The sequence below is a fragment of the Sipha flava genome, unplaced genomic scaffold (assembly GCF_003268045.1).
Source record: "Sipha flava isolate LNK unplaced genomic scaffold, YSA_version1 172_pilon_pilon, whole genome shotgun sequence".
Taxonomy (NCBI): domain Eukaryota; kingdom Metazoa; phylum Arthropoda; class Insecta; order Hemiptera; family Aphididae; genus Sipha; species Sipha flava.
In genome coordinates, this window is record NW_020271951.1 from 437518 (window position 1) to 449179 (window position 11662).

The window sequence follows — 11662 nt, forward strand, 5'->3', positions numbered from 1 at the left end:
TATATATTGATCCACAGCTCTAATTTGTTTAATATCTTCTAAAGATTTAGAATGACGAGTTAAATTTTTTAAATTCTCTTGGTCATTATTCCGTGTTTTTATATAATTCCATAATGTTTTGTGTTAATCTTGGTATAACATCAGACATGGGTTTGTTTTATAATTTACTTTATATTGAATGGTACACACAAATGTTTATTAGAGTTATCGATACCTAGTGGTGTGTGAAGAAACCAGAACTGTTTATTTAGCGTATAATACACATTGGAATTTTAAAGTTATTTGTCCTATACCATTTAGAATTATATTATAAGGATTCTTATCCTCGTATTGCTGAATTTTCTCATTTGTTGAATAACTATGCAATTTAAAGATGCAGTCTGTACAGCACTTTGGAGCCTACAATGATATGTAGCCGGCCGCACAATCATTAGACCGCATTACCAGCCGAGAACGTTATAATATATTTTTGAGGTTATGGTAAATATTGTAAATGTTACGCTTTTTCGTAAAAATCGAAATTTTCAACCGTTCGCTAGCCAAAGCTGATGAAACCGAATCGGAGTACCTATCGCGCTGCAGTTGTGTTATATGATAGTTGGCTTCACGATCGTTCGCTATGAACACGACTCGGTACCGGTTGAGAAGAATTGCCATTGCCGTTTACCAGCACCGGACGAGATTCAAGTCGACCATTTACGCTCTGTCCTCCGGTAAAATTCGATAAAACGTTGGACAATAATGATAATTATGGAATTGGCATCCGACCACGGGTCTGGACGGCGGTTTTCGTACAAGTTCATCTTTCGATCACGAACGATCGTTCAGCTATTTTCCGTCAACCATTCGTATATTAATGTTCTTGTAGATGATAATGCGTATTGTTTTCGACGTGATAACAACGAAACCCGGTTTAACGTGAGATAGTGTTGAATGTCGTTATCTTGTACGTTCAAACCGAACGAACGTTATTGCTTACCAAACAACAAGATCAGTGGCGTATGTAGAAAATATTTTCGGAAGGGGCTACTATGGACAGAGTTAAATTATCACTGCTATCTAAAAATAACTAACAAGACACAGTAGGTACTTATCTACAATTCATTTACAGAATGTTCCAAAATGATTTGACGTTGGACGCAAATTCTAAATTGGCATAAAGCATCATTAAAATAAAACATACATTTAAAATAATTTTTAAGTTTTTTAAAACATTTCCGGGGGAGAACTGTAGCCCACTAACCTCTTCCCCTATATACGCTACTGACCAAGATAGTTCTGTTAAATTGTATTAAAAAATGTGCCGAAATCTAGCAGAGGCCCAGTTATAATTATTTTAATTTATATTGGCACACACTATTTTATTTTTTTTCATAAACTCTTCATAACATTTTTAAATTTAATTAGAAAAAATGATCATATATTATAATATAACACAATTCGTTTTGTTTGATTTTCTAAGAATATTTAAAGATATTAAAAAGTAAATAATAATATTGATGTAAAAAATATTAATAATAATTATTTTAAAATAGGGTAAGCTCGAATAGTGATATAATATTCAATTACAACATACTATAATTTTGTCTGTCATCGTTTTATAAAAATAATATTTCTAAAATATGATGTTAACAATATTGAAGCATTTTAATTTAGTATGAATTATGATCATAACAATTATCATTGATTAAGTATTTAATTAATGCATTTATATATTTATTTACAAAAACGTGTTATCAATTTTAGGTCTTGGAAAATGTGGTGTAGCTGTCATAAGAATTTCTGGTCCAAATGCCTCTAATGCTATTTTGAATATGACTTGTTTAAAGTATTTACCCGAACCGAGGAAAGCTTGTTTAAATAAAATTATTGATCCAACAACAAAAGAACAATTAGATAATGGATTATTATTATGGTTCCCAGGTAAAAATGCATTTTTCCTTAATATTTATTTTAGAATCTTAAAAAAAATATTTTCACATCCTAGGACCTAAAAGTTTTACTGGAGAAGATTGCTGTGAATTTCAAATACATGGTGGACGAGCGGTTATTTCATCAGTACTCCATGGTTTATCAAAATTATCTAATTTCCGACCAGCTGACGCTGGTAGGATTTAAATTAAAATGATCATTAATGTGCTAATGCAGTGAAAACTATAAATCTAAATAAACTTTTTACTTTAGTATTTCCATACATTATATAATATAGGATTATTTATTTTGTTTACAAAGAATATTTTTGTTCTTATTATAGGAGAATTCACTAAACGTTCCTTTTATAATAATAAAATGGATTTGACTGAAGTAGAAGGTTTGGCTGATCTTATTGAAGCTGATACTGAGCTACAAAGAAAACAAGCATTGATGCAGTTAGAAGGTTCTTTAAGACAACTTTACAGTTCATGGAGACAGTCTCTTTTAGAAGCATGTTATTTATGCATATGTGAAGAACTATATTGTAATGCATTGTTGTTTTTACAATTTAGAATTTGGCTAATGTCGAAGCCTATATAGATTTTAGCGAAACCGATAATATTGAAGACTTTGTACTAGAAAATGTAAAAGAAAATCTAGAAAAACTTGCCAGAGAAATAAAGGTATATTTTTATTAGTTAAATAAGCTAGTATTCATCATTATAATTTGTCATGTTTTTAGATACACTTATCAGATAATAGGTCTGGTGAAATTTTACGAGATGGAGTTAAAGTGGCAATAATTGGTGCACCAAATACAGGGAAGAGTAGCCTCTTAAATGCATTATGTATATTAATCAGATTATTAATATTATTTTAAATAAAACATAGTTTAATTAATTTAGGTAGTAGAGAAGCTGCTATAGTAACAGAATTTCCAGGCACAACTAGAGATCTAATTCAAGTGCCTCTGGATGTGTCTGGTTACGCAGTACTTTTAGTTGACACTGCGGGTATTCGCTCTAAAACCATAGATTTGATTGAAGAATTGGGAATGAAAAAATCTAAAGATCAGGCTCAAGCAGCCGACATGGTTATCTTAGTGATTGATGCTTTATATCTCACTGGTATAGATGACATGGACTTATGGCTAGCACAATATGCAAAAAATATGAAAGTGCAGTGCAGTAATTGTTTGGTTTATGTGAATAAGATTGATGTTGTACCTGAAGATCAAATTTTTAGATTCAAAAAAATATCTCAATCTTCTAAATGGACCATATGTTTTGGTTCATGTATAGCTGAAAAAGGTCTTACAGATATGATGGAAGTATTTGAAAACTATTTGCAGAAATTGTTAGTAATATTATTATTTTATTCTTTGCATTTCATTTAATTTTGGTTTTTAATTAGATGTGGAAATCCAAATTTTGAACATCCTCGCTGTAGTCAAGCAAGACATAGATATTGTCTCACAATAGCATTAGAAAATATTCAAAAATTTCTCAAAATATCCAAGTTAGATGAAAACATTGATATTGCAGCACAGCTTTTGCATAATGCCACATTAAATGTTGGAAAAATCACAGGACATGTATCAACTGAAGAAATACTCGGTGTGATATTTTCCAAATTTTGCATAGGTAAATAAAGTATTATTTACTCTGTAGTTTTTAATCAAAGTTTTAAATTTAAAATTGTTTCAAGTGTTTGTGAATCATATAAGTATAAATAGCATTTATATTGTTTAATTATATTATTGTTTTTTCTTTTTATCATCAACAACCTATAAATATTATAAATTCCTCAGAACCTACTTAAAATCTTAAACATAGTACATATTGAATAATAACAATATTTATCTTAATCTTTATAATAGAGTTATATAGTTATCAATTTTAAACTATACAGGCTTACATTATACAATTATATCAATAAGGTACGTTTATACAATAATGTTACGTGCCACTGGCTCGATTTCATGTAATGCAGTCGATGATGTATTTAAATTTAATTAATCAAACATAAGACTTCAACTTAAACGTTTATTTCAACTTTCAAAGTGTTTTAACAAATTATAACATAGAGTGACATGAAGTAGCTTGCATTTCCGTGACTAGAACTCATCTGTCTTGTGGTCATTTCGATCCCTCTTTTATATTGATCAATTGACGTCATAGGACTTGTTTAGCAGTATCCAGCGATAGACCTCGTTCCCAATATAGTATTCTAGGAATATAGATTAATCTTCGTCGCACCTTCCAATTATTATTAAATATAACAATATGCCGTCTTACGCAATACATATAATATTGTAATATTGTGTTGCACCTGTTTCTATTTATACATGATTAGGCCATACATGGTAGCCCATAACAATAAATACTATAAAAAATATTAAAAACAATAATTAAAGTTATTTACTGTCTAATCAAATCTATTATTCTCAAACTAAATCATTAAAATGATTAAAATATTTTAACATGTGATTGTTACAGTATGATGTATATATTATAGAACTATTTATTACTCTAATAGTTTGATAGGTAAGTAGATTACCAAAGTATTTAATCACTTATTTAATTTTAAATAAAACAATTTATTTAAAAATGACAATATCTTCAATGGATCAAGACCAAAAATATCATTGTATATTAATTAAAATAAATTATTTTTAAAACAATGGCAAAAAAATAAGTGACAATGGGCAAAAAAATACATAGTATTAATGTTATATATGTAGTATAGAAATAAAAATGTTTAAAAGTAATTTGAATATTGGTAAAATGTTTTAATTTATTACAATTTTAATGCACAATAATTCCATATTTGTAGAGATAAGTTTTAATATATAAGTAGTCTGAAGACAGTTGACATACATAATGAGAAATGCAGTTAAGTCATAGTTCAACCCATTTTTTATACCACCCACATTTCAAGTGAAATTATTTGATTAAAAATATTATATAGGAACGTTCGTCTGCCCAGTTTGCAATCGTATACTTCAATTTCTTTGTGTTTTTAAAAATATATTTAGGGAACAATTTAGTTTATATAATTTAGTTATTGAAAGAAGTATCCACGATCAACATGACTGGACGACGTAAAATGCATTTTAATAAAATTGAATTGTTTGTTCAAATAGAGTTTGTTCGACATGCTTCTGTCGGTATGGTTTGGATACGTATAATGCTTCCAGAAATACTCTTTGTCCAGTTGTGTTCTCAAATGGTCGGAACCATAAAACAAACCCGATGATAACGTCCACTATAAAAAAGAAAAATCAATTAACTTAATTTTATAAAATGAGCTATTTTTTTTGCTCTTATTATGAAAATCATTTCGATTTTGTTAGCTAAATATTAATTTATTACCTTTTTTTCTAGTTTTAGCTATAAAACATTGAAAACTTGGATTTGAAGATTCGAATCCTTCTTTTCTGAAAGCTAATAATAAAAAACAGTATTACCTTATGGCACTGAAAATATTAAGTCAGTATATGACTAAGATTTTATTAAATAATTATTTCTTTAAAATATATCCTCTACGTCTACAAGCATGAATCATTCGTCTATCGAGTGAACATTAATAAATTATTGTTATTAATAAAAATAATCATTGAATTTAAGAAGTGAATACTTTTCTGAAATCATTCGTTTTTACTAGATTAAGAATTAAAGGATTATTTACAAAGAATACTGAATGCAATTGAGATAAAATTGTTAAATTATAAAAAAATAGATGAAGCACTACGGTAAATTTACGACGTAGTTAAGAACTTAAATATGATAAGTACCTACTCGTTGTTTAGCATATGTGCTATGTTTGTGTTTTATCCGAGTATATATTTCCTGCCTTCTTCTAGATATTTAGAAGAATGGATAAACACAGTTCAAGTGAAACAATTATAAATAAAAAACATGATTTTTACTAAAAAATCAAAAAAATAGTCAACAGTTATTCTCTGTTGGTGAGTATTATCATTAACTCATAGAAAAAAGATTATATTTAACCATTAATAATGAGTAAATAACTGCTGTGTAGAACAACATTTAAATAAAATGTGAAATTGTAATGACGAGAGTGTAGGGTAGCTTTCATTAAATCTAGAAGTGCTAAGCAGTCTCAAATGTCACCAATACTTCAAGTACCTAGTTATCTAATATTAGCTCGAGCTTACTATTGATACACAATTACTGTATGTAAATACTTAGTTTGCGTTATTACTATGCATGAGTTATAAAATCCCGTTATAAAAATTTACTTGTTACTGATTTATCAGTTTATTCGTAAAATATAGTTTATGAATAATGATAATTATTTATAGTATTGTTATTGTTGAAATGAACTTACTTTCTTCATTTAATTGTCTATTACTTGGTATTCCATATTCAGAATAGTATTCCTGAAACAAACAATTATTATTAAATCACTAAAGTCTAGGTCAATTACATTTATGCATAAAAACATTTTAATGACGAGAATATATGAAAACGGATATAGCAATTTCAACGTGATTTGCTGGATAGAAAGGTACCTAATATATTAAGTTTATGTATTTTCCTACCTAAAGAATAGTGAGTATTGTCACCATTTCAAATATTCATAATTATATTGCAGTTTGGGAAGTTTAGAGGTTCCAATAATAGCATTATTTTTTACAATAAATTATTTATCACACTTCGTCTATATCGAACGTTGTTTACCTATGTATTACGCATATTTATTTATTTTATATTTAACAGATGAGGTCCTATTACAGATAAGATTAATATTACAATAATTCGTGAGTACAAGATATTAAATAAAATTAAATATTAGTAAGTAAAGTATGTACGTAAATGTATGAGCATAAATTATAAATTACGTACCTATTAGAAAATTACAGTACAATTTGAAAGAACAAGTTTATTGAGTTCAACATATTTATTTTCAATTTATTTACAGTTTGTACGATTCTGTTTGATGGGTTGTGTTTTGCCTAGTTGTTAACCTGTAGTTCTAGGTGAAATGTGTTATTAGATCTTATGTTACGAGTTGAAATGGAAAAGATGATCGATTTAGAAAATCAGGCAGTCAATACTACAATAAGCAAAAAGCTTGTGTAGGAAACATAAGTCTATAATTATTCGGCGGTGTTCTAACTTTCAAGATTTAGAACTTAGGAGAGAAGTATATAATAATTGAGGTTCTCAGGGAATAGAGCATTGAATATGTAATAATAAACCACTTAAAATCGGTATTTACTTTTTTTTAATAATCGTCGAAAGATTATAATATAATATATTATTATAATACAATCTATACGTAAATATTGTCATGTTATCAAACAAATTGTAATATACTAACATCACTGTTAAAAACTACGTCATGAATACGTAATATTATAGGTATGATGTAGGTCGTAGATATTATTTTAGTATATTGCACACTCATCTATTTTGCTCAACAGAATTATCGCATATTTTTTAAATCGATTTAGTCAACATATCAAAATAATATACAATTATGGTAATATTATGTGATACAGCAGTTTACTGTTTATTCGAATCACCGAGTTCAAACTGTTAAAACGTGATTCCATACGTCACTATATTATTATGTGAACTGATTGTACTTGGCTCTGTATACACCTTTATTTTCATTTAGGCAACGGCAATTGTCGATTATTATCGATCACGTGTAGCAGTCGGACGGCGTACACGTGTTAAGTGATAGATATTGCAGGAATTCGCGATTCGTTCTATAAATGTGAATGTAAATTGTTCTTCGCACGAGGTTGATGCCTCGTGTCAAATGTCGATTTAAATCCAATATGTGAGCCTATTCGATTTTAAATTATTTATTTAAAATTAGAAACCTCGTTGTACGCAGAATGTTCGCAGCGTTCGTACGTTTTTCAATCAGATATTTAATATTAACATTATACAATAAGCATGCGTCTATCGCAGACGAGGACAGTATACTTATCCTAAAACTATATGTTTGAATATCGAGTGTACAGACATATCTATCGAGCATTTACAAGTGAGTACGAGAATTAAATTGTTATGATTTGCATTCGAATGTGACACAATCTATAAAACGTAGTACACCGGAAAAATATTGTATATAAGTTACATATTTTTTTTTTTTTTATATAGATATGTCATTTTTAATAATTGGGAACCCGCTACAAAATAGTTGTCCGACACAGTCGATATGTTTGACTGATTTGATGTTCTACATTAAATCTTTGAATATGGCCGTTCTATTTAATAATTTGTGCGTGTATGTTGTACAACAAATTAATATTTTTCAAAATGATTTTTAGCCTGCATATGAGCTGTGTTTCAATTGCTGTAGCGTAGCGTAGTGAGAAAACGATCATAGGATTTTTGGAAAATAACGAAATTCAAAAACTATACTATGATCATTGATTTTATAATCAATGCTATGATGTGATCTTCCTAACAGTTATCAACCGATTGATGATCGGATATACTTGTATTTTTAGTGTAAAAAAATCGGAACAGATTTTTGAAGGATAACGGAATAGTTGCTATTTACCGTCCAAGAGAGCATTAAGACTCTGTTCAACGATACATTAAAAGTTTATGCTTGAACCCCAATTCCTTGCTTGTAGTTTAATTTTAAAATGCGGCAAATAACTAGTTGAAACCTGCTATAATTGTTATAATTAAATATTAGAAATTATGATACTATGCATTGATCAGAAACTAGTTAGTACTTTGACGGTATCAGGCGTAGGTGTACGAGTTCACTTAGAATTATTCTAAATGCTCTGACTTTCTACAAAATTATTTTATTGTTAATTAACGTATTTTAGGAATGTAAAACTAAAATTGTTTGTGATTATAAAATTTATACCATTCGAATATCGGAGTATCGCCGAATAAAATTAATTCATAAGCTTTAGAAAATAGATTCCTACAGTATATAATATATTCAAAGCCTTTATTTATGGATTATGAAAGCTTTAAATATTTTCAAATTATTAATTAAAGAATATTATATTGTGTAATAATCAGGAAGTAAGTATAGTATAGGTTATTTTATCTGATTATAATTAGGTACTAAAATGATAATGATATTGTGTATATTATAATACGGCTGATAATTGTTACTTCAAAGTTAAAATGTCCGACTTATTTCGTAGGTCATGCCCGTGTAGGTGTGTACGATTAAGAAATGACCTATTTCCACATCTATGTTTCGAAATCTGAATTCCTCGCGACATGCACAACCGATTAGACATATTGTGTTCGGATAAAAATTAAAGAGTTCTTAGACTTAAAATCATAAAATGTTGTTTTTACGAATGGAAAAATTGTCGTTTTCAAATATGATGTATCGCCTATTATAATTTAATTTTGTCCTAGAAGTCAACGGAATACGGAAAACAATAGGCGTTACCAATGTTCGTACTTCCGCGTTATGCATCCACTTCAGAAATAACTGTCTGATAATATTAGGTAATATTTGTTTATACAGTTGTAATTATAGAAATCAATATTTTTTCTGAACATAATACCCTGTAGATTACAGTAATGTTAGATTTGGTGAGCTTATCGAAACGTGAGCAACATAACGATATAGTTGATTTTATTTTAAGCGTATAGAAATGCACAAGCCCGGATTAAAAGAGGGCAAGGGTAACCACGTCCCTGAGCGCACGTATGTAAAGGACCCATAATCTTCTCGGCTTACGATTACATTTAGTGGTAGTCTGTACTTTTTATAGTAGTACCTACAAATATATATTTATTAATTTTTTTGTTTAAGCTAACAGGCTAACGTTGGGGCCCGTCACTCGCCTACCATGTTTACTATCCTTGGCACGGTAAATGAAGACACATGACCAGGTTTGTGTGTATAGTGATATAATTTTTTATTACTGCACTTAAAATAAAACGTCAGAAGCATTTTCTACATGAAAAATAAAAAAAAAAAAAAGAAAAAATTTGTACATAGAATAAAAATACTATTATAGAATATTATGTTTTATAGTACAATAATAATATGCTTTTAATGTTTTCATTATAGGTACTTAATTAAAAAGCCTTTATTTATTTTATTATATGTTTTTGTGATTTTAAATAATTGTCTTCATTGGTGGGGGATCCACAACCCGAGCATATTGGTATGCCGTATTGGCCCCTGGGTCCCCGAAGGTCTTAATCCGGGGTTTGGAATACAAATGTTATATTTCTATTGAATTACCTGGTGACATCAATTTTAACCACCATTGGTTTTATGTATATTATATTTGTTAATATGTAGTATATATTATATTTGTAAAATATCTGTTATAAATGAATGATAATAATAAATAATAATTAAAAGATAATCTTACTTGAAATAATTCGAAAATTCGGTCGCAGTGTTCAATCGTAGCGGGACAGACAACAAAGTTAACTTGTGGGACGTCTTCGACTAATGATTCCATTGCGCATAACGTTTTCATGCTGCTTTTCTTTTTTTTCTTTTCTAGTTTTTTTGTTAAGACGAATTGATCTCGTATCGTTAATTTATATTTAAGATAAATGCAGTACTTAACGAATATTATAATTTACAATTACAATACGTTGAGGAAATAATTATAATTCAAGAAGAAGAAAAAAAGAAAAAGAAAAAACGAACTTATGTTAAATTATTAAAATTTTTAAAGTTCGAATGAACAGTTTGGTGTTGTACGTATAAGCGTACGAATAAGTCTTACGCGTTTTCTAAACGGTAACTAAATGAAACGTTAAATGCCAAAGCACTACTATATATGTATATTACGATATTTGTATGTAGTACCTATTTGTTTTATTATCGACAATGTGAAATTGAACAATATATCAAGAGTTCACAGTGATAAAAATGTGCGATCGTGTGTGTGTGTATGTGTGTGCTCGTGCGCTAGTGTACAGAGCGATGCAAAAAATCACCGACTATATACAATGGAACAAATATATGTGATATCGATCGTCTGCAATCGTCGTACAATTATTATTAGTATTGAAAGGATTTTTTTTTTTTACGGTCAATGGTTTGTATAATAATCGCGAGATTACCACTTGTTTCGTCGAACGTTAAACATAAACACGCGCGACATGGCTGTACTAAACGTTCGTTCGATTACATTCATTATCGAACGAATCGACATTATTTTTTATAATTATGTAGAAGGTATTTGCATAGGTTTATGTTTCAAATAAGTTATTATTTGTATGTAATATAAGCTAATAAAGTTTTAAACTAGTATATTTAATCCACGGTCACACGTACCGCGAGCGAGGAGTACTTATATCATTAATCGCAAACACTTAATATGTACCTATTTGTATACATACATACGATATACGTTATATGCTGTGCCCTTTTACCAGCACGACATTCTCATTTCTGTATTGTTATATTATCCCTGTATTATTTGCATTCGTATCAGTGATTTTAACATGCCGCGGTTCTAGAAATAGAATAATTACGTGTAACCTATAACACCGGTGGAATGATATCTATACTTAATTTTATTTTTTTTTTTTTTCAAATAAAATTCGTTTTTACGCATTACTTATTATATAAATAATATCAACAACTCCACTTGACTAAGTCGTGATTCGAGGTCGTTGGTCCGTAGAAAAAAATACAACTACTGATCAGTTGATTTAATCGATACAATCCCAACTGCAATATACACACGATCCAATTCAAAATATCCGTAAACTACATCGAAAACCATTCGATTATTTTATGTGCA

At 28.9% G+C, this 11662-nt stretch overlaps 2 protein-coding genes across 5 annotated transcripts; one reads left to right on the top strand and one right to left on the bottom strand.

The window, feature by feature from the left end:
• The first annotated feature begins 483 nt into the window (after positions 1 to 483).
• Positions 484 to 3611, top strand: LOC112680039 (tRNA modification GTPase GTPBP3, mitochondrial). 4 transcript variants are annotated; one of them, XM_025550019.1, is made up of 8 exons: positions 484 to 713; positions 1747 to 1923; positions 1988 to 2107; positions 2255 to 2424; positions 2487 to 2597; positions 2657 to 2762; positions 2820 to 3270; positions 3328 to 3611. In XM_025550019.1, the coding sequence occupies exons 1-8, from the start codon at positions 620 to 622 to the stop codon at positions 3563 to 3565; spliced, it is 1467 nt and encodes a 488-aa protein (XP_025405804.1). In that variant the 5' UTR covers positions 484 to 619; the 3' UTR covers positions 3566 to 3611. The 4 variants fall into 4 exon arrangements, with proteins under 4 accessions (XP_025405804.1, XP_025405805.1, XP_025405806.1 ...); XM_025550020.1 differs by having other exon boundaries at positions 2657 to 2735; XM_025550021.1 differs by lacking the exon at positions 484 to 713 and adding an exon at positions 795 to 1086.
• Positions 3612 to 4684: 1073 nt separating this feature from the next.
• On the bottom strand, positions 4685 to 10516 carry LOC112680050. The gene is made up of 4 exons (XM_025550039.1): positions 10271 to 10516; positions 6268 to 6319; positions 5289 to 5360; positions 4685 to 5181 (listed from the first exon to the last, which is right to left on the bottom strand). Exons 1-4 carry the CDS (start codon positions 10379 to 10381, stop codon positions 5030 to 5032), a joined length of 387 nt encoding a protein of 128 aa, XP_025405824.1. The 5' UTR covers positions 10382 to 10516; the 3' UTR covers positions 4685 to 5029.
• Positions 10517 to 11662: the final 1146 nt, after the last annotated feature.